At 48.5% G+C, this 24,323-nt stretch overlaps 1 protein-coding gene across 2 annotated transcripts; it reads right to left on the bottom strand.

Annotated features, from left to right (window-relative positions):
* Positions 1–643: 643 nt before the first annotated feature.
* stom (stomatin) lies at positions 644–24,312 on the bottom strand. 2 transcript variants are annotated; one of them, XM_031891483.1, is made up of 7 exons: positions 24,158–24,312; positions 5,980–6,080; positions 4,760–4,832; positions 4,556–4,638; positions 4,219–4,422; positions 3,031–3,165; positions 644–1,535 (listed from the first exon to the last, which is right to left on the bottom strand). In XM_031891483.1, the coding sequence occupies exons 1-7, from the start codon at positions 24,279–24,281 to the stop codon at positions 1,347–1,349; spliced, it is 909 nt and encodes a 302-aa protein (XP_031747343.1). In that variant the 5' UTR covers positions 24,282–24,312; the 3' UTR covers positions 644–1,346. The 2 variants fall into 2 exon arrangements, with proteins under 2 accessions (XP_031747343.1, XP_004916682.2); XM_004916625.3 differs by having other exon boundaries at positions 5,980–6,083; positions 24,158–24,311.
* Positions 24,313–24,323: the final 11 nt, after the last annotated feature.

The raw sequence follows: 24,323 nt of genomic DNA, 5'->3' as shown, positions 1-24,323 counted from the left end.
CCATTCTCTGTGCCCTCTCCACCTACCCATTGTGCCCTTTTCTAGTCTGTGCCCTCTCCACCTACTCATTGTGCCCTTTTCTAGTCTCTGTGCCCTCTCCACCTCCTCCCTGTGCCTACCCCATTCTCTGTGCCCTCTCCACCTAAGCCAGTATCTGCACCCTTTCCAGCTTCTCCCTGTGCCCTCCCAACCTCCTCATTGCAGCTACCCCAGTCTCTGTGCCCTCTCCACCTCCTCCATTCTCTGTGCCCTCTCCACCTAAGCCAGTCTCTGTGCCATTTCCACCTCCTCCCTGCGCTGACCCCAGTCTCTGTGCCCTTTCTACCTTTTCCCTATGCCCATACCCAGTTGCTATGCCACCTATTAGTCTCTGTGCCCTTTCCACTGCCTCCCTGTGCCTACTCCATTCTGTGCCCTCTCCACCTAACCCAGTCTGTGCCCTCTCCATCTCCTCCCTGTGCCTACTCCATTCTGTGCCTCTCCATCTCCTCCCTGTGCCTACTCCATTCTGTGCCCTCTCACCCCTTTCTACTGTACAGAGTGGAAGGGAAGCCATGCTGGTAGCCTATCAGTATTGGTCTGAGGTGCAGATCCCTCCCTTTACCCGGCGGGGCGCGCGTAGAACAGACTGGCTGGCTCGGGGCACAGTTAAAGCGAGTATTTATTTGGTACAATGGTACAAAAAATAACACAAAACAGTTCCCTAAGGGGAAACACACGGTGCCGACTGAGTGCAACATCGAACTTTGGCGACTGTAAGTTACTGGGCACAGACCCACAGCGAGGCTTATTTTTATCAATCTACCTATAAACATTCACACTTGCTATGATATGAATATGGTTTGTATACCCTTTAATTATCATTTCTCCCCACCCCCCTCCACTGCCATTGGTCCTGCCTATACACACTATACTAGCATATTATTATCTTAACAATAATAACGTTCTGCTTTTGCACTGATCTTTACACTAACTGGGTCCCTCCATAGTACTGGGGGGCACCCTACTTGCCCCCCTAAACAGCTTAGTGCCCCCCCTTGGGGTGAGTAACAGAATAATGGGATAAAGTTTGTCGGCTGCCAGACACGATCAGTGTTACATTTATTATATTCATTGATTTACAAACAATTCCCCAAACAACATTCGATAGACGGTTTTTGGCTTTTTAACGGGTTAAGGGATCGTCAATAAAAAATTAAACTTATTTGATATCATTTTGGGACCCGGAACCTGGTTTGGGAGACCTGGAACCCGGTTTGGGAGACCTGGAACCCAACCAGGAACCCCTACCAGGAAGTGATCACTCTGAATTACAGTCGTTACCCCTCGGCCTAACGAGGGCGGGTCTATTTCTGCATGAAGCCCTTCAGCAGGTCGAGGGGCAGAGGGAAGACGATGGTGGAGTTCTTCTCGGAGGCGATGGTGGTCAGAGTCTGCAGGTAGCGCAGCTGCAGGGCGGCCGGGGACTCCGAGATCACTATGGAAGCCTCTTTCAGGGCCCGGGAGGCGTTCATCTCCCCCTCGGCTGCTATGACCTGCGGGGAATTAAACAAAAAAAATGTCATTTAGCCGTAAATTGGGATCCTATTGCTTGCTTAAAGGGGAACTAAACCCAAACTGATGGTGCTGGTGAATTAGCCCACATCCACTTTCATATCCCGCCATCAAACCAGACTGTTCACAACTCCTCCCCCCCGGCGCTGAGTCCTACCTGTAGCAGTTCCCCCAGTCCGTCCTTCATCTCGGCCCCCCTGTGCCGCTCCCCGCTGAGTCCTCTGTCTCCACTGCCAGGTGGGAGGACGCAGCGGGGGCCGGGTAAATTCCACTGGGGGGCCGCTGATGTAGAGAGTGCTAAACTGAGACAATTTGTAATTGGTCTTCATTTTTTTTTTTATTATTGGTGTTTGAATTATTTACCTTTTTTCTTCATTTTGGAATTTAAGCAGCTATCTGGTTGCTAGGGTCCAATTTAACCTGGTAACCAGGCAGTGGGTTTGAAAGAGAGACAGGAATTGGAATAGAGGAGGGGCTAAATAGAAAGATAAGTAATAAAAAGTAACAGTAACAATAAAACTGGAGCCTCACAGAGCAGTAGTTTGGCTGCCGGGGTCAGTGACCCCCAGTTGAAAGCTGGAAAGAGTCAGAAGAAGAAGGCAAATTTTAGAAACTAGAAAAAGAAAAATGAAGACCGACTGCAAAGTTGCTAAGAACAGGCCGTTCTATAACATACTAAAAATTAAACTGAAGGTGAACTACCCCTTTCATTTTCAGTTTTTAGTGGTTTGTGAGATGTTTGCAGTTTTAGACTGCTAATAAGAGATTTTGGGCTCAGCAGTGTTGCACAGGGACCCTATATATTACTGTGTAGGGCCTGGTACAGAGCTCTCTGGCCTGGTATGGGGCCAAAACCATGGCCAATATGTGGCTAGGAGTCTTCTGGGTTTGGTCATTTGGTCTACATTAGACTCCAACTCATACATATCTCTCAGACGTCATTTATTGGTGGTGTAACTTGAAGGGACTGGGGCCCCCCAGCAAAAAATCTTGCTACCCAGCAATCTGTACCTGCCTATTCCCTGCCCCCCGGGCACAGGTAGCAGAGTAGCTGGGGAGGGGGGGGGGGGATTTCTATCAATATAGAGGAAGCAGTCCCATGTGATTTGCACCCAAATATATTTGAAACCCCCCAAAATCAGCTTTAATGTGCAAGTGGATCAGTAGAATTAGTGCAGTTCCACGTCCCACCCTACAGGGGGCAGCAGCAGGAACCTACAATCTGAGAAGCGCTGTTTATATTAAGGCATAAATAGACCCAGGGAGGGGGTCACATTCAGCAACAGGAGGAAAATGTCAATGGCAAATTGCTGGTCAGCGCGTCCAGGTTTCACCCCCTCCCCAGTATAATAAGGAGTTATGTAATCTACTCCATTAGGAAATAACATTTCCCGGCTCATTTGATTCATTTCCTGTAGAATGGGAGTCGTCACGGTGCCATATGGGTGCAGCACCCGCACATTGCTTTCTGGTTACCTTGGCGCGGGCCTCCCTGGCAGCCTCGGCTTCTGCCGCCATCGCTCTCTGCAACTGGACGGGCAGCTTCACGTCCTTAATCTCCACCCGCTCCACCTTGATACCCCAGTCGTCTGTCGCCACATCCAGGGTGGACTGGAAATGGGGGCGAGAAAAAAGAAATTTAGAGGTAGAAGAGATGTATTTGGTGTACCCCCTACTGTAAATGATAAGGATATTAGCAGTCACTGAGGGGTTCTGTGCCCATATAAAGGCACAAGGCTGCAGGCTGAGTTATACAGGGAACTCTGAGTATCACTCATGTATTATAAGGGATAATGTACCCCCTACTGTAAATGATAAGGATATTAGCAGTCACTGAGGGGTTCTGTGCCCATATAAAGGCACAAGGCTGCAGGCTGAGTTATACAGGGAACTCTGAGTATCACTCATGTATTATAAGGGATACTGTACCCCCTACTGTAAATGATAAGGATATTAGCAGTCACTGAGGGGTTCTGTGCCCATATAAAGGCACAAGGCTGCAGGCTGAGTTATACAGGGAACTCTGAGTATCACTCATGTATTATAAGGGATAATGTACCCCCTACTGTAAATGATAAGGATATTAGCAGTCACTGAGGAGTTCTGTGCCCATATAAAGGCACAAGGCTGCAGGCTGAGTTATACAGGGAACTCTGAGTATCACTCATGTATTATAAGGGATAATGTACCCCCTACTGTAAATGATAAGGATATTAGCAGTCACTGAGGGGTTCTGTGCCCATATAAAGGCACAAGGCTGCAGGCTGAGTTATACAGGGAACTCTGAGTATCACTCATGTATTATAAGGGATAATGTACCCCCTACTGTAAATGATAAGGATATTAGCAGTCACTGAGGGGTTCTGTGCCCATATAAAGGCACAAGGCTGCAGGCTGAGTTATACAGGGAACTCTGAGTATCACTCATGTATTATAAGGGATAATGTACCCCCTACTGTAAATGATAAGGATATTAGCAGTCACTGAGGGGTTCTGTGCCCCCCATATAAAGGCACAAGGCTGCAGGCTGAGTTATACAGGGAACTCTGAGTATCACTCATGTATTATAAGGGATAATGTACCCCCTACTGTAAGGATAAGGATATTAGCAGTCACAGATGGTACGTTCCATATTTCTCAGTACCACTGGGCCGCGCCACTTACCTGCATGTTATGGGCAATCTCTTCTCTATCAGAGAGGATCTGGGACAGGTTCTTGGTCCCCAGGACGTTTCTCAGGGTGGTCTGGGCCAGGAGCCGGGTGGCTGAGTCTGCGTTGGTGATATTGGCCACTGCCAGGGTAGCGTTATTGACCCGATAGTAGACAACGCCATCCACACTAACGGTGACCGAGTCCTTTGTCAGAATCTAAAGGGTTAAACAAATTACACGTTGCTTATATTTTTTAGGGCACTCTGCCCCCCGTATACTTTGCATGGACGCTATAGGCCGCCCTGGTGAGGTGGGTGGGGCTTGGGGCACAGTGACACAGGGACGTTACCTCTTGGGGGGGGATGTCGAATGAAATGGTTCTCATATCCACATTGATGAAGCTGTCGGTGCAGGGGAGAACGAAGAACAGACCTGGGGAACAGGGAGAATTAGATGGGTAAACCCAAACCAATCAGCCGTTAGCTTATAGATGTCTAGTTCTGCTGGAATAATAAAAGCACGCATCTAATTGGCCAAAGTAAGGAAAACTGACCTGGTCCCTTTGCTCCACCGCGCAGGATACGCCCCAGTCTGAAAATGATTGCGCGCTCATATTCCTTCACAATCTGTAATGATCAAGTACCCCGGTTAGTCTCTGCTTTACCCCCATACTGCCCCCCAATGTATCTTACCCCTACCCCCATACTGCCCCCCATTGTATCTTATCCCCACCCCCATACTGCCCCCCCAATGTATCTTATCCCCACCCCCATACTGCCCCCCATTGTATCTTACCCCTACCCCCATACTGCCCCCCCAATGTATCTTATCCCCACCCCCATACTGCCCCCCATTGTATCTTATCCCCACCCCCATACTGACCCCCATTGTATCTTATCCCCACCCCCATACTGCCCCCCATTGTATCTTATCCCCACCCCCATACTGCCCCCCCAATGTATCTTATCCCCACCCCATACTGCCCCCCCAATGTATCTTACCCCTACCCCCATACTGCCCCCCATTGTATCTTATCCCCACCCCCATACTGCCCCCCATTGTATCTTATCCCCACCCCCATACTGCCCCCCATTGTATCTTATCCCCACCCCCATACTGCCCCCCATTGTATCTTATCCCCACCCCCATACTGCCCCCCATTTGTATCTTATCCCCACCCCCATACTGCCCCCCCATTGTATCTAATCCCCACCCCCATACTGCCCCCCATTGTATCTTATCCCCACCCCCATACTGCCCCCCATTGTATCTTATCCCCACCCCCATACTGCCCCCCATTGTATCTTATCCCCACCCCCATACTGCCCCCCATTGTATCTTATCCCCACCCCCATACTGCCCCCCCATTGTATCTAATCCCCAACCCCATACTGCCCCCCATTGTATCTTATCCCCACCCCCATACTGCCCCCCATTGTATCTTATCCCCACCCCCATACTGCCCCCCCATTGTATCTTATCCCCACCCCCATACTGCCCCCCCAATGTATCTTACCCCCACCCCCATACTGCCCCCCATTGTATCTTATCCCCACCCCCATACTGCCCCCCATTGTATCTTATCCCCACCCCCATACTGCCCCCCATTGTATCTTATCCCCCCCTACATCGAAAAGTTCTGCACTGACAGCCTGTGGGCTACACCACTAATAGCGACCACCACCAGGGGTGCTGTTAATAGACTTTCTATGGAAGACACCTGTGCCAACCAGTATGGCAGCGCCAATGCTGCGAGGGTTAATGCCGCCTTACCTTTATGCACATCCATACGGATATGGGGAAGGTGAGGAGCGTGAAGAAGAAGGACAAAATCACCAAAAACCAACCGCAGCATCCAAGCCCGCCGTCTGACTCTTCTGAAATAAATACCCCAGTTGTAGTTACAGGTTAAAAATCACCCCCCCATTGGGCTAAACCATAGCGAGTCAGCCATTGGCTAGAAATAAGTCCCCCCTATCTCTATAAACATATCAGTTCCCAATTGGGTCTGGTCCCATCCGATTCTGCTGAAATAAATACCCCTGTTGTAGTTACCGGGTAAAAATCATCCCCCCCCCACATAGGGCTAAACCATAGTGAGTCAGCCATTGGCTAGAATCAAGTCCCCCCCTATCTCTGTAAACATATAAGTTCCCAATTGGGTCCAGTCCCTTCCGATTCTGCTGAAATAAATACCCCTGTTGTAGTTACCGGGCAAAAATCACCCCCCCCCCCATAGGGCTAAACCATAGCGAGTCAGCCATTGGCTTGAATCAAGTCCCCCCTATCTCTATAAACATATCAGTTCCCAATTGGGTCTGATCCCATTCGATTCTGCTGAAATAAATACCCCAGTTCTAGTTACCGGGTAAAAATCATCCTCTCCCCATAGGGCTAAACCATAGTGAGTCAGCCATTGGCTAGAATCAAGTCCCCCCTATCTCTATAAACATATCAGTTCCCAATTGGGTCTGATTCTGTCCAATTCTGCTGAAATAAATACCTCAGTTGTAGTTACCGGGTAAAAATCATCCTCCCCCCCCATAGGGCTAAACCATAGCTTTTATGCTAATTGATACGCCCCAGGGCATCATGGGTGAAGGGGCCTTTTATAATGGATTCGCTTAATCGCGCTAAAAGCCCCAGATCTGGTCCCCGCCCCCTTTATACATCTCCAGCGGGAAGGTTTCATGGATGAGAACTGTTTATTTAACGCTCCATTTGCTGATTCCTTCTGAATAGCATTGTGGGAATCCAGCAGGGAAGGGCAGAAACTGATTGGTTAATTCTCAGCCACCAATCAAAATATTGCCTCCATGGCAGAACATCATTGGACCTTTCTGTGACTGGGTGAGGCTTTGGTGCTACCCCCTAACACAAGTACAAGAGCACCCAATGATAGCAGCAGTGCCAGCGGCCCAGGGGGCTCATTAAATATGCAGGCAGCTTCTCCAATGAGAAATCAGGCTTTCTATAGCTCATTCTATCCCTTCTGGGTACAGTTCTAAAGGGGTCAGGGACCCTCCCTACCAACTGCCTTGACTTGTGTTAGTCTGAAGGGCAAACCCACACCATAGTTACCCCCCTCCTCTTACCCACTGTGTACTGGCAACGTCACAACATGGTGACTAAGGAAGCACAAGCTACAATAAGGGAGTCCCCACAATACAACGTGAGGCAATAACCTGTTTTGTTTGGCGGAAACCTGCATTTAGGATTATCTGACACAAGATATATTTAAAGGGGAAATATGACCTTGCACTTTTTTGTCTTCTTTCAACATGGTGTGTTTATTTATACACATGGGGGAGTGGCCAAACGTACATTATTATTGTGTATGCAAAACAACCCCTCTCTGTACAATAGGATTACTGGATAGCCTGTAGGAGACTCTGGGGCCCTCCTGCTGGAAGCACTGAATGCTGGGAGTTACTAAGGAATGCTGGGAGTTACTAAGGAATGCTGGGAGTTACTAAGGAATGCTGGGAGTTACTAAGGAATGCTGGGAGCTACTAAGGAGTGCTGAGAGTTACTAAGAAGTGCTGGGAGTTACTAAAGAGTGCTGAGAGTTACTAAGGAATGCTGGGAGTTACTAAGGAGTGCTGGGAGTTACTAAGGAATGCTGGGAGCTACTAAGGAGTGCTGAGAGTTACTAAGGAGTGCTGGGAGTTACTAAAGAGTGCTGAGAGTTACTAAGGAATGCTGGGAGTTACTAAGGAATGCTGGGAGTTACTAAGGAATGCTGGGAGTTACTAAAGAGTGCTGAGAGTTACTAAGGAGTGCTGGGAGTTACTAAGGAGTGCTGGGAGTTACTAAGGAATGCTGGGAGCTACTAAGGAATGCTGGGAGTTACTAAGGAATGCTGGGAGTTACTAAGGAATGCTGGGAGTTACTATGGAATGCTGGGAGCTACTAAGGAATGCTGGGAGTTACTAAGGAATGCTGGGAGTTACTAAGGAATGCTGGGAGCTACTAAGGAGTGCTGGGAGTTACTATGGAATGCTGGGAGTTACTAAGGAGTGCTGGGAGTTACTAAGGAATGCTGGGAGTTACTATGGAATGCTGGGAGTTACTAAGGAATGCTGGGAGTTACTAAGGAATGCTGGGAGTTACTAAAGAGTGCTGAGAGTTACTAAGGAGTGCTGGGAGTTACTAAGGAGTGCTGGGAGTTACTAAGGAATGCTGGGAGCTACTAAGGAATGCTGGGAGTTACTAAGGAATGCTGGGAGTTACTAAGGAATGCTGGGAGTTACTATGGAATGCTGGGAGCTACTAAGGAATGCTGGGAGTTACTAAGGAATGCTGGGAGTTACTAAGGAATGCTGGGAGCTACTAAGGAGTGCTGGGAGTTACTAAGGAATGCTGGGAGTTACTAAGGAATGCTGGGAGTTACTAAGGAGTGCTGGGAGTTACTAAGGAATGCTGGGAGTTACTAAGGAATGCTGGGAGTTACTAAGGAGTGCTGAGAGTTACTAAGGAATGCTGGGAGTTACTAAGGAATGCTGGGAGTTACTAAGGAATGCTGGGAGTTACTAAGGAATGCTGGGAGCTACTAAGGAATGCTGGGAGTTACTAAGGAATGCTGGGAGTTACTATGGAATGCTGGGAGTTACTAAGGAATTCTGGGAGCTACTAAGGAATGCTGGGAGTTACTAAGGAATGCTGGGAGTTACTAAGGAATGCTGGGAGTTACTAAGGAGTGCTGGGAGTTACTAAGGAATGCTGGGAGTTACTAAGGAGTGCTGGGAGTTACTAAGGAATGCTGAGAGTTACTAAGGAGTGCTGGGAGTTACTAAGGAATGCTGGGAGCTACTAAGGAATGCTGGGAGCTACTAAGGAATGCTGGGAGTTACTAAGGAATGCTGGGAGTTACTATGGAATGCTGGGAGTTACTAAGGAATTCTGGGAGTTACTAAGGAATGCTGGGAGTTACTATGGAATGCTGGGAGTTACTAAGGAGTGCTGGGAGTTACTAAGGAATGCTGGGAGCTACTAAGGAATGCTGGGAGTTACTAAGGAGTGCTGGGAGTTACTAAGGAATGCTGGGAGTTACTAAGGAGTGCTGGGAGTTACTAAGGAATGCTGAGAGTTACTAAGGAGTGCTGGGAGTTACTAAGGAATACTGGGAGTTACTAAGGAATGCTGGGAGTCACTAAGGAATGCTGGGAGCTACTAAGGAATGCTGGGAGTTACTAATGAATGCTGGGAGTTACTAAGGAATGCTGGGAGCTACAGTGCCCAGTGAAGGACAAAAGGCTGAACCTGATGAACGCGCTCCTTATGTACTATGCAGCTACGATATAGAAATGTTATCTCAGGCTGGAAACCTGCTTATCGGGTTGTTTGCCCCGGCTAGGGGCAATTACGTGCAGTTGCTGCGCTTCCGTCCAATCACATCCCAGCACGGCACATGACACTAACGTGCGGCTCTTCCCTACGCCTGGGGCCGCTGGGTGCTAAGGATCACTCCCAAAGTCCCAGCTCTCATTATCCCTCAGCACTGACACCGAGCCCTGTCCCCAAGAGCTTACTATCTAATTGGTGGCCGAGGGAGATTTAATGACTTTAAAGGGGCAGTTCACCTTTAGTATGATGTAGAGAGTAATATTCTGGGACAGTTTGGACATGGAAGGCAAATAATTCAAAACCTATAAAAAAATAAAGACCAATTGAAAAGATGCTAAGAATAGACGTATAAAAACTACCCTGAAGGTGAACTGCCCCTTTAAATCAATGGCTTAAACCTTAGTTCTTGGGCTTTTCTAGCGGATACCCCCTCACTTTGGGGTCCAAAAGGTAGCGAGCCCCCCCCCTAGCTATAACACAGTACCCCCCATGGTCCTGGGGACATCTAGAACTGCCCCTAAACACTTATGGGGTTATGTAATAAAAGGCATTTACAAATGCAGGGCAACTTTGCACCTGGGCAGTAACTAATGGCAACCAATCAGCTGATTGCTTTCAATTAGGGATGCACCAAACACTTATGGGGTTATATAATAAAAGGCACTGGGGGTCATTTATAAATGCAGGGCAAATTTGCACCTGGGCAGTAACCCATGGCAACCAATCAGCTGATTGCTTTCAATTAGGGATGCACCAAATCCTGGATTTGGGCCTATCCAGCCTTTTTTTGATGGATTCAGTTTCGGCCGAGCCAATTCTAATTAGCAGGGGGGGGGGGGGGATTTTCACACCAACTTTTAACCCTTTGGGTTCGGGATTCGGCAGAATCCATCAGGGTGGGTTCGGGGGGTTCGGCCAAACCCAAAAAAAGTGGGTTCAGTGCACCCCTACTTTCAATGTTCAACCTGCCTCTGGCTGAAAAAAAACAAAAAACGAATGCCTGATTGGTTGCTATGGGTTACTGCCTAGGTGCAACTTTGCCCAGTGTTTAGAAATGAGGCCTACTAAGTTTGCCCAGGAGCAGCAACCCATAGCAACCAATTAGGAGGTAGAATTTACTGAAAGCAAACATTTTATTGGTTGATATAAGTTAGTGCTAATGGGCAAACTTAGTGCCTTTTATTACATAGGGGTATGTACATTAGGTGCTAACTGACCTCCTTGGAGGCTCCTTACAACCCAGAGTAGAGGGTCTTTGTTCCGTTGCCCCCCAAGAAGGGCGACAGCTGAGAATTTTAAAGGCCACATTGTATGTATTATCTTGTTACATGTGTTTCAGGCACAGCGGGATGATAAATCAGCAGCCTGGGTTACAGAGCAGGGTAATTGGATAAAGCACTGGCGTTATTACATTAGAGCTAAGCTAATTACATCATATATCTCCCAGAATTCTATGGGGCATTCAGACCCCCCCCCCATGTACTGGGTATTATTCTTGCACTCTCAATACATCACTGTGACCTTATAGGGGTTAAACTTGGAATTAACTTTTTGTATAATGTAAACAGCGGAAAACTGGTTGCTATGGTCCCAATTTAACCTAGCAACCAGGCAGTGGTTTGAAAAAGAGACTGGAATATGAATAGAGGAGGGGTCTGAATAGAAAGATAAGGAAAAAAAAAAGTACCAATAACATTTGTAGCCTTGCAGAGCAAATGTTTAGTGGTTGCCGGGGTCAGTGACCCCCTGAAGAAGGAAGGCATGTAACGTAAAAACTATAAGAAAAACATAAGAAATGAAGACCAATTGAAAAGTTGCTAAGAATATTCCATTCTAAAACATACTAACCCCCATATGTAACTAAGTTTGCCCAGGAGCAGTAACCCATAGCAACCAATAAGATATTTGCTTTTAATCAGGTGAGCAATAAATGCTACCTGCCGATTGGTTGCTATGGGTTACTACTGCTGGGCAAACGTAGCGCCTTTTATTACATTACCCAATAAAAGTTAACCTGAAGGAGACCACCCCTTACACCAGGGGGTGGGCAAACTACGGCCCGCGGGCCACATCCGGCTTTTTAATCCGACTCCGCAATTCTCATCACGCGAGACTCGGGGGGAGATTTACTAATCCACAAACGGTCCAAAGGCGTCCAAATGCGTATTTTCGTAATGATCGGTATTTTTGCGACTTTTTCGACGCCGTCGCGACTTTTTCATATGTCCCGCGATTTTTTCTTCGACGTCGCAACTTTTTTAGTATGTCCCGCGATTTTTTCTTTGCCGTTGCGACTTTTTCGTATGTCCCGCAAATTTTTCTTCGCCATCGCGACTTTTTTGTATATTTTCCGCGACTTTTTCTTGGCCGTCGCAACATTTTCATATGTCCCGCGATTTTTTCTTCGCCGTTGCGACTTTTTTAGTATGTCACGCGTTTTTTTCTTCGCCGTCGCAACTTTTTTCGTATGTCCCGTGAATTTTTCTTCGCCATCGCGACTTTTTTGTATATTTTCCGCGACTTTTTCTTGGCTGTCGCAACTTTTTCATATGTCCCGCGATTTTTTCTTCGCCGTTGTGACTTTTTTAGTATGTCACGCGTTTTTTTCTTCGCCGTCGCGACTTTTTCGGATGTCCCGCAAATTTTTCTTCGCCATCGCGACTTTTTCGTATATTTTCCGCGACTTTTTCTTGCCCGTCACAACTTTTTCAAATGTCCCGCAATTTTTTCTTCGCCGTCGCGACTTTTTCGTATGTCCTGCGATTTTTTCGCCGCCGTCGCGTCGTTTTCGGTTACTTCCCGCGACTTTTTCATCGCCGTCGCGAAAAAATCGGATTGGTTTTTCCGCTGTTTGCTATCGCTCAATACGGAAAAATCGCGTCGGCGACGAAAAAGTCGTGCACAATACGATAAAGTCGCACAATTTTCGTTTCCAATACGATTTTTTTCCCTTTCGGATTCGTGGATTAGTAAATTGGCCCCTTGGACTGATGAGTAACGTTGGCCCGGCCCGTCTCTCGGCCCCTGAGCCAAAAAGTTTGCCCACCCCTGTCTTAAACGGATCATAATGGGTTAAAATTTGGTATGGGTTGGGGGTGGTTTATAGAGAATAAAAGAAATAAAATTGGGGGGGGGGGTAAATGGTTTCTTCCTCATAACTAGCAACATGTTTGTATATAAATATTGCCCTTTAAAGGGAAACTCCACCCCTGCAAGATGGTATATTATGGTACGTAATATATATATAATATAACTGCAGGGTACAGGGTGCAGACAGGAGTACTAAACTGCCGCCCATTGCTTGGCTAATGTCCAATAAAATGGCAATTGCACCATAAAGCTGCACTGCTGCGGCGGCAGAGAGGCGGGGACCTTCCTCCCGAGGGAATGGCTGTGTTTGTCGGGTTAGAAAGCAACATCAGAGAAAGCAACGGCAACTCGTGTTGTTGACAGGAACAAAAAACTCATTAAGGAGAAAGTTCGTTTATAGAATGAGCCCCCAGGGGGCAGCGCTAATGAGAAGCCATGTGACTCCTGGCACCGGGTTCCGGCCTCATTCCGTCACGGGCACAAGCTATATAGGAAACTAGCTCGGGGAAAAACTGGCTTCTGCTACTTTGTTTCAGGAGTCAGAACCAGAGAACAGAAAGGGATACTTTTGTTTTAAAGCAAGTTGGGTGGAGTTCCCCTTTAATTTCTTCTATGACCTTCCCTAAGGTACACAGAGTAGGAACCGGGCAAACACAGCGCAGATAAGCACAGATAGCCCATATATATATTATTCTTTATTGCTTCTACCGAGTCCAAACGGCAGAGGCAGGGAAGGCAAATATTTACCCACGTACCCATCTGTTACTCTCGGATATACCCCCATCTACTCTTTGTAGGAGCAAATTGGCAAATGGTCAAAATGTCATTGGCTTCATACAGTAGGTGCCAGGAGAACTGAGATTTTCCCTCCCTCCCATATGTATAAATACAAATATACAGAGAAGGAATGTTCTGGGCACACAATAAGCTGTACCCCCATACTGTACTGTCTAAGGGAAACACTATGGCACCCCCTACCCATATGTATAAATACAAATATACAGAGAAGGAATGTTCTGGGCACACAATAAGCTGTACCCCCATACTGTACTGTCTAAGGGAAACACTATGGCACCTCCCTCCCATATGTATAAATACAAATATACAGAGAAGGAATGTTCTGGGCACACAATAAGCTGTACCCCCATACTGTACTGTCTAAGGGAAACACTATGGCACCCCCTACCCATATGTATAAATACAAATATACAGAGAAGGAATGTTCTGGGCACACAATAAGCTGTACCCCCATACTGTACTGTCTAAGGGAAACACTATGGCACCTCCCTCCCATATGTATAAATACAAATATACAGAGAAGGAATGTTCTGGGCACACAATAAGCTGTACCCCCATACTGTACTGTCTAAGGGAAACACTATGGCACCTCCCTCCCATATGTATAAATACAAATATACAGAGAAGGAATGTTCTGGGCACACAATAAGCTGTACCCCCATACTGTACTGTCTAAGGGAAACACTATGGCACCCCCTACCCATATGTATAAATACAAATATACAGAGAAGGAATGTTCTGGGCACACAATAAGCTGTACCCCCATACTGTACTGTCTAAGGGAAACACTATGGCACCCCCTACCCATATGTATAAATACAAATATACAGAGAAGGAATGTTCTGGGCACACAATAAGCTGTACCCCCATACTGTACTGTCTAAGGGAAACACTATGGCACCTCCCTCCCATATGTATAAATACAAATATACAGAGAAGGAATGTTCTGGGCACACAATAAGCTGTACCCCCATACTGTACTGTCTAAGGGAAACACTATGGCACCTCCCTCCCATATGTATAAATACAAATATACAGAGAAGGAATGTTCTGGGCACACAATAAGCTGTACCCCCATACTGTACTGTCTAAGGGAAACACTATGGCACCCCCTACCCATATGTATAAATACAAATATACAGAGAAGGAATGTTCTGGGCACACAATAAGCTGTACCCCCATACTGTACTGTCTAAGGGAAACACTATGGCACCTCCCTCCCATATGTATAAATACAAATATACAGAGAAGGAATGTTCTGGGCACACAATAAGCTGTACCCCCATACTGTACTGTCTAAGGGAAACACTATGGCACCCCCTACCCATATGTATAAATACAAATATACAGAGAAGGAATGTTCTGGGCACAAATGTTTAGTGTAACAGGAGAGTAACAGCAGGAAGGATGTGGGTTGCAAAAAGAGTAAATCTTGCAGCAATTTTGCAGGCCTTTAAAGGGGATGGAAACACTAAAAAGAAAATGTTTCATAATGAAAGAGAATGTAATTTTGAGGAATTCCCATTTAAAAATCATCCCTCATTCTCACTGGGTTTATAGTTATGTGTAACTGTCACTGTGTCTGTCCCTTTCCCTTCCCTGCACTGCTGGTTCTGACTCCTGATACAACTCCCCAATATCCATTCATTCCTCATTCTCACTGGGTTTATAGTTATGTGTAACTGTCACTGTGTCTGTCCCTTTCCCTTCCCTGCACTGCTGGTTCTGACTCCTGATACAACTCCCCAATACCCATTCATTCCTCATTCTCACTGGGTTTATAGTTATGTGTAACTGTCACTGTGTCTGTCCCTTTCCCTTCCCTGCACTGCTGGTTCTGACTCCTGATACAACTCCCCAATATCCATTCATTCCTCATTCTCACTGGGTTTATAGTTATGTGTAACTGTCACTGTGTCTGTCCCTTTCCCTTCTCTGCACTGCTGGTTCTGACTCCTGATACAACTCCCCAATATCCATTCATTCCTCATTCTCACTGGGTTTATAGTTATGTGTAACTGTCACTGTGTCTGTCCCTTTCCCTTCCCTGCACTGCTGGTTCTGACTCCTGATACAACTCCCCAATATCCATTCATTCCTCATTCTCACTGGGTTTATAGTTATGTGTAACTGTCACTGTGTCTGTCCCTTTCCCTTCCCTGCACTGCTGGTTCTGACTCCTGATACAACTCCCCAATATCCATTCATTCCTCATTCTCACTGGGTTTATAGTTATGTGTAACTGTCACTGTGTCTGTCCCTTTCCCTTCCCTGCACTGCTGGTTCTGACTCCTGATACAACTCCCCAATATCCATTCATTCCTCATTCTCACTGGGTTTATAGTTATGTGTAACTGTCACTGTGTCTGTCCCTTTCCCTTCCCTGCACTGCTGGTTCTGACTCCTGATACAACTCCCCAATATCCATTCATCCCTCATTCTCACTGGGTTTATAGTTATGTGTAACTGTCACTGTGTCTGTCCCTTTCCCTTCCCTGCACTGCTGGTTCTGACTCCTGATACAACTCCCCAATATCCATTCATTCCTCATTCTCACTGGGTTTATAGTTATGTGTAACTGTCACTGTGTCTGTCCCTTTCCCTTCCCTGCACTGCTGGTTCTGACTCCTGATACAACAAGCTGCAGGATCTGCTTCCCCTTTAGTCCCAGCCCTGCTGGCAGTGTATGGAGAAGTGACAGTTAAACTCTCCAGCCGGCAGATACTGTAGATCAGTAACAAACAAGATAATTATAATTACACAGCCAGGCAGTGAGTGAAACCAGAGGAGGGCCGGGGGCCTGGGAGGCAATAAGGGATCTGCTGCCGGTTGGTAACGCTGCCATAGAGCTTGAGTCACAATAAATACAATATATAGGGGGTTCCTACCCGCTGCTACAGACTGGAGGGAATTTGAACATAAATAGAGGTGAATGCTACTAAGTACTGGTTCCCAGTTGGCTGTCTATAGTAGTAGTGGTCAAGGATAATAGGGGACCATAACTAATATAAATAAGACTATCTGGCTTATGGGATTTGGTGGGTTCTGGGCCTCAGTCAACAACTACTGATGTGCTAATAAATCACTATGATGTACTGTTAACTCCATCTTGCCCTACTGTCTCCATCTTGCCCTTACTGTCTCCATCTTGCCCTACTGTCTCCATCTTGCCCTTACTGTCTCCATCTTGCCCTACTGTCTCCATCTTGCCCTACTGTTCCCATCTTGCCCTACTGTCTCCATCTTGCCCTACTGTCTCCATCTTGCCCTACTGTCCCCATCTTGCCCTACTGTCTCCATCTTGCCCTTACTGTCTCCATCTTGCCCTACTGTCTCCCTCTCCTTCTACTGTCTCCATCTTCTTCTACTGTCCCCATCTTGCTTTACTGTCTCCATCTTGCCCTACTGTCTCCATCTTGCCCTACCGTCTCCCATCTTGTCCTACTGTCTCCCATCTTGTCCTACTGTCTCCATCTTGCCCTACTGTCTCCATCTTCTTCTACTGTCTCCATCTTGCCCTTACTGTCTCCATCTTCTTCTACTGTCTCCATCTTGCCCTACTGTCTCCATCTTCTTCTACTGTCTCCATCTTGCCCTACTGTCTCCATCTTCTTCTACTGTCTCCATCTTCTTCTACTGTCTCCATCTTGCCCTTACTGTCTCCATCTTCTTCTACTGTCTCCATCTTGCCCTACTGTCTCCATCTTCTTCTACTGTCTCCATCTTTCCCTACTGTCTCCATCTTCTTCTACTGTCTCCATCTTGCCCTACTGTCTCCATCTTCTTCTACTGTCTCCATCTTGCCCTTACTGTCTCCATCTTCTTCTACTGTCTCCATCTTGCCCTTACTGTCTCCATCTTCTTCTACTGTCTCCATCTTGCCCTACTGTCTCCATCTTCTTCTACTGTCTCCATCTTGCCCTACTGTCTCCATCTTCTTCTACTGTCTCCATCTTGCCCTACTGTCTCCATCTTCTTCTACTGTCTCCATCTTGCCCTTACTGTCTCCATCTTCTTCTACTGTCTCCATCTTGCCCTACTGTCTCCATCTTCTTCTACTGTCTCCATCTTGCCCTACTGTCTCCATCTTCTTCTACTGTCTCCATCTTGCCCTACTGTCTCCATCTTCTTCTACTGTCTCCATCTTGCCCTTACTGTCTCAATCTTCTTCTACTGTCTCCATCTTGCCCTTACTGTCTCCATCTTGCCCTACTGTCTCAATCTTGCCCTACTGTCTCCATCTTCTTCTACTGTCTCCATCTTGCCCTTACTGTCTCAATCTTGTCCTTACTGTCTCCATCTTCTCCTACTGTCTCCATCTTGCCCTACAGTATCCATCTTGCCCTACTGTTTCCATCTTGCCCTACTTTCTCCATCTTGCCCTACTGTTTCCATCTTGCCCTACTGTCTCCATCTTGCCCTACTGTCTCCATCTTGCCCTACTGACTCCATCTTGCCCTACTGTCTCCATCTTGCCCTACTGTCTCCATCTTGCCCTACTGTTTCCATCTTGCCCTACTGTCTCCATCTTGCCCTACTGTCTCCATCTTGCCCTACTGTTTACATCTTGCCCTACTGTCTCCATCTTGCCCTACTGACTCCATCTTGCCCTACTGTCTCCATCTTGCCCTACTGTCTCCATCTTGCCCTACTGTCTCAATCTTGCCCTACTGTCTCCACCTTGCCCTACTGTCTCCATCTTGCCCTACTGACTCCATCTTGACCTACTGTCTCCATCTTGCCCTACTGTCTCCATCTTGCCCTACTGTCTCCATCTTGCCCTACTGTCTCCATCTTGCCCTACTGTCTCCATCTTGCCCTACTGTCTCCATCTTGCCCTACTGTCTCCATCTTGCTCTACTGTCTCCATCTTGCCCTACTGTCTCCATCTTGCCCTACTGTCTCCATCTTGCCCTACTGTCTCCATCTTGTCCTACTGTCTCCATCTTGCCATACTGTCTCCATGTTTTAAAGGGTGCCAATATTGTGGAGTTGGAGGAAACTGGGGCAGAATTGGGGCAGTACTGGTACCGTCACTATATTTATATAGCAGCACAATACAGGGAATGGCTGACCCCCCCGCTGATATACAAGAGACACACTATCTCGGCAGCTATAGATATAAATAGGGCTCAGCCTGATAGAACAAACATTATTGCACAAAGAGTAGTAACAACCCGACAACTGCCCCTTCTGTCAGCTGTGAGGCTCAAGTTACAGACCAAAGGGTGAGGGGTCTTTATCAGTCACTATGAGCTAAACATAGCAACAGCCCATCTTCCCTCCACTCCCCGCGGACTTTGTTCTCTGCAATACTTACAACTCCCAGCATCCTTACTATACCTGCTATCCCACAGCCCCAGTCCCTTCCCAGAGGCTATTATCCCACTGCTACTATAGGCACCATCTCTCCCTACTATACCTGCTATCCCACAGCCCCAGTCCCTTCCCAGAGGCTATTATCCCCCCACTGCTACTATAGGCACCATCTCTCCCTACTATACCTGCTATCCCACAGCCCCAGTCCCTTCCCAGAGGCTATTATCCCCCCACTGCTACTATAGGCACCATCTCTCCCTACTATACCTGCTATCCCACAGCCCCAGTCCCTTCCCAGAGGCTATTATCCCCCCACTGCTACTATAGGCACCATCTCTCCCTACTATACCTGCTATCCCACAGCCCCAGTCCCTTCCCAGAGGCTATTATCCCCCCCACTGCTACTATAGGCACCATCTCTCCCTACTATACCTGCTATCCCACAGCCCCAGTCCCTTCCCAGAGGCTATTATCCCCCCACTGCTACTATAGGCACCATCTCTCCCTACTATACCTGCTATCCCACAGCCCCAGTCCCTTCCCAGAGGCTATTATCCCACTGCTACTATAGGCACCATCTCTCCCTACTATACCTGCTATCCCACAGCCCCAGTCCCTTCCCAGAGGTTATTATCCCCCCACTGCTACTATAGGCACCATCTCTCCCTACTATACCTGCTATCCCACAGCCCCAGTCCCTTCCCAGAGGCTATTATCCCACTGCTACTATAGGCACCATCTCTCCCTACTATACCTGCTATCCCACAGCCCCAGTCCCTTCCCAGAGGCTATTATCCCCCCACTGCTACTATAGGCACCATCTCTCCCTACTATACCTGCTATCCCACAGCCCCAGTCCCTTCCCAGAGGCTATTATCCCACTGCTACTATAGGCACCATCTCTCCCTACTATACCTGCTATCCCACAGCCCCAGTCCCTTCCCAGAAGCTATTATCCCACTGCTACTATAGGCACCATCTCTCCCTACTATACCTGCTATCCCACAGCCCCAGTCCCTTCCCAGAGGCTATTATCCCACTGCTACTATAGGCACCATCTCTCCCTACTATACCTGCTATCCCACAGCCACAGTCCCTTCCCAGAGGCTATTATCCCCCCACTGCTACTATAGGCACCATCTCTCCCTACTATACCTGCTATCCCACAGCCCCAGTCCCTTCCCAGAGGCTATTATCCCACTGCTACTATAGGCACCATCTCTCCCTACTATACCTGCTATCCCACAGCCCCAGTCCCTTCCCAGAGGCTATTATCCCCCCACTGCTACTATAGGCACCATCTCCTCCTACTATACCTGCTATCCCACAGCCCCAGTCCCTTCCCAGAGGCTATTATCCCCCCACTGCTACTATAGGCACCATCTCTCCCTACTATACCTGCTATCCCACAGCCCCAGTCCCTTCCCAGAGGCTATTATCCCCCCACTGCTACTATAGGCACCATCTCTCCCTACTATACCTGCTATCCCACAGCCCCAGTCCCTTCCCAGAGGCTATTATCCCACTGCTACTATAGGCACCATCTCTCCCTACTATACCTGCTATCCCACAGCCCCAGTCCCTTCCCAGAGGCTATTATCCCCCCACTGCTACTATAGGCACCATCTCTCCCTACTATACCTGCTATCCCACAGACCCAGTCCCTTCCAAGAGACTATTATCCCACTGCTACTATAGGCACCATCTCTCCCTACTATACCTGCTATCCCACAGCCCCAGTCCCTTCCCAGAGGCTATTATCCCCCCACTGCTACTATAGGCACCATCTCTCCCTACTATACCTGCTATCCCACAGCCCCAGTCCCTTCCCAGAGGCTATTATCCCCCCACTGCTACTATAGGCACCATCTCTCCCTACTATACCTGCTATCCCACAGCCCCAATCCCTTCCCAGAGGCTATTATCCCACTGCTACTATAGGCACCATCTCTCCCTACTATACCTGCTATCCCACAGCCCCAGTCCCTTCCCAGAGGCTATTATCCCCCCACTGCTACTATAGGCACCATCTCTCCCTACTATACCTGCTATCCCACAGCCACAGTCCCTTCCCAGAGGCTATTATCCCCCCACTGCTACTATAGGCACCATCTCTCCCTACTATACCTGCTATCCCACAGACCCAGTCCCTTCCAAGAGACTATTATCCCACTGCTACTATAGGCACCATCTCTCCCTACTATACCTGCTATCCCACAGCCCCAGTCCCTTCCCAGAGGCTATTATCCCCCCACTGCTACTACAGGCACCATCTCTCCCTACTATACCTGCTATCCCACAGCCCCAGTCCCTTCCCAGAGGCTATTATCCCCCCACTGCTACTATAGGCACCATATCTCCCTACTATACCTGCTATCCCACAGCCCCAGTCCCTTCCCAGAGGCTATTATCCCCCCACTGCTACTATAGGCACCATCTCTCCCTACTATACCTGCTATCCCACAGCCCCAGTCCCTTCCCAGAGGCTATTATCCCCCCACTGCTACTATAGGCACCATCTCTCCCTACTATACCTGCTATCCCACAGCCCCAGTCACTTCCCAGAGGCTATTATCCACCCACTGCTACTATAGGCACCATCTCTCCCTACTATACCTGCTATCCCACAGCCCCAGTCACTTCCCAGAGGCTATTATCCCCCACTGCTACTATAGGCACCATCTCTCCCTACTATACCTGCTATCCCACAGCCCCAGTCCCTTCCCAGAGGCTATTATCCCACTGCTACTATAGGCACCATCTCTCCCTACTATACCTGCTATCCCACAGCCCCAGTCCCTTCCCAGAGGCTATTATCCCCCCACTGCTACTATAGGCACCATCTCTCCCTACTATACCTGCTATCCCACAGCCCCAGTCCCTTCCCAGAGGCTATTATCCCCCCACTGCTACTATAGGCACCATCTCTCCCTACTATACCTGCTATCCCACAGCCCCAGTCCCTTCCCAGAGGCTATTATCCCCCCACTGCTACTACAGGCACCATCTCTCCCTACTATACCTGCTATCCCACAGCCCCAGTCCCTTCCCAGAGGCTATTATCCCCCCACTGCTACTATAGGCACCATCTCTCCCTACTATACCTGCTATCCCACAGCCCCAGTCCCTTCCCAGAGGCTATTATCCCCCCACTGCTACAATAGGCACCATCTCTCCCTACTATACCTGCTATCCCACAGCCCCAGTCACTTCCCAGAGGCTATTATCCCCCCACTGTTACTATAGGCACCATCTCTCCCTACTATACCTGCTATCCCACAGCCCCAGTCCCTTCCCAGAGGCTATTATCCCCCCCACTGCTACTATAGGCCACCATCTCTCCCTACTATACCTGCTATCCCACAGCCCCAGTCCCTTCCCAGAGGCTATTATCCCCCCACTGCTACTATAGGCACCATCTCTCCCTACTATACCTGCTATCCCACAGCCACAGTCCCTTCCCAGAGGCTATTATCCCCCACTGCTACTATAGGCACCATCTCTCCCTACTATACCTGCTATCCCACAGCCCCAGTCCCTTCCCAGAGGCTATTATCCCCCCACTGCTACTATAGGCACCATCTCTCCCTACTATACCTGCTATCCCACAGCCCCAGTCCCTTCCCAGAGGCTATTATCCCCCCACTGCTACTATAGGCACCATCTCTCCCTACTATACCTGCTATCCCACAGCCCCAGTCACTTCCCAGAGGCTATTATCCCCCCACTGTTACTATAGGCACCATCTCTCCCTACTATACCTGCTATCCCACAGCCCCAGTCCCTTCCCAGAGGCTATTATCCCCCCACTGCTACTATAGGCACCATCTCTCCCTACTATACCTGCTATCCCACAGCCCCAGTCCCTTCCCAGAGGCTATTATCCCCCCACTGCTACTATAGGCACCATCTCTCCCTACTATACCTGCTATCCCACAGCCACAGTCCCTTCCCAGAGGCTATTATCCCCCACTGCTACTATAGGCACCATCTCTCCCTACTATACCTGCTATCCCACAGCCCCAGTCCCTTCCCAGAGGCTATTATCCCCCACTGCTACTATAGGCACCATCTCTCCCTACTATACCTGCTATCCCACAGCCCCAGTCCCTTCCCAGAGGCTATTATCCCCCCACTGTTACTATAGGCACCATCTCTCCCTACTATACCTGCTATCCCACAGCCCCAGTCCCTTCCCAGAGGCTATTATCCCCCCACTGCTACTATAGGCACCATCTCTCCCTACTATACCTGCTATACCACAGCCCCAGTCCCTTCCCAGAGGCTATTATCCCCCCACTGCTACTATAGGCACCATCTCTCCCTACTATACCTGCTATCCCACAGCCCCAGTCCCTTCCCAGAGGCTATTATCCCCCCACTGCTACTATAGGCACCATCTCTCCCTACTATACCTGCTATCCCACAGCCCCAGTCCCTTCCCAGAGGCTATTATCCCACTGCTACTATAGGCACCATCTCTCCCTACTATACCTGCTATCCCACAGCCCCAGTCCCTTCCCAGAGGCTATTATCCCCCCACTGCTACTATAGGCACCATCTCTCCCTACTATACCTGCTATCCCCACAGCCCCAGTCCCTTCCCAGAGGCTATTATCCCCCCACTGCCCCCCATAATCAGACACTGGGGCCCCCCAGCACTGCAGCCTGTAAGGAAACACTGATATAAACAGGAAGTGGGAGGGCAGCCAAATTCCCATGCCCCCTGACCCAGAAGGAATTCTTTGGAGGGGGGACACCTCTGGGCCCAAGGCCCCACTGACACATTTGGATGATAGGAAGCACTGAAGGAGTTAGGTTACCATGGATGTAAGTACTCAACATTCCTAAGAGTCCAAGAGTCCATTCCTAAGTGTCTCCTAGCCCCACCATTGAGACTTGCAGCAAAACCCTGGTATCAATAAAGATCCCTGTCCCCAAGAGCTTACCATCTAACACTACACACACCCATATTAATATATACACACAATCCTCAGACCTGTTGCTATTAGTTTTCTGGCAGCAATTCCTGGTGCCCATTCCCAGAATAGAAATACCCCCCCCCTCCACCATTTTCTCTCTCGACTTTTTAACCCTTCTGGTGCCAGTGTAATTAGCCGCCCATGGCTACTAAATAAAGACGTAGGACAGTGGGGACCTGATGAGGATTACAGGAGGGGAGGAAGTTTACCCCTCGGTCTAGCCCCTCCTCCCTGAAGTGTTGGGCTCCCTGCATGGATTGCAAGCTCTCTGGGCCAGGGACTTGGTGTATTTATATGCTGCTGCAGGGGTAGCGCTATATACAGGACATACAGTATATGGACAGTGGCAAGGCTGGTATGTAATAGGATTTACCCCCCCCCCCCCCCCAGGCCCCTCTCTATGGATAATAACTTACCTATATTCCTGTCCTCCTGATTGGCCCTCCTGGACTTAAGCTCGGTGTCGGCCATGTCCCTGTCACTTGGATCCACTAACAATCCCTGTGCCCCAGCGGAGTTTGAGTCCCCGACTCTGTTCATAACAATCACCAGTCCCTCCCAGTTATATGTCTCCCTCCCAGT

This window comes from Xenopus tropicalis, chromosome 8, assembly GCF_000004195.4.
Source record: "Xenopus tropicalis strain Nigerian chromosome 8, UCB_Xtro_10.0, whole genome shotgun sequence".
NCBI lineage: Eukaryota > Metazoa > Chordata > Amphibia > Anura > Pipidae > Xenopus > Xenopus tropicalis.
This window is presented reverse-complemented; position numbering and strand designations above follow the sequence as displayed.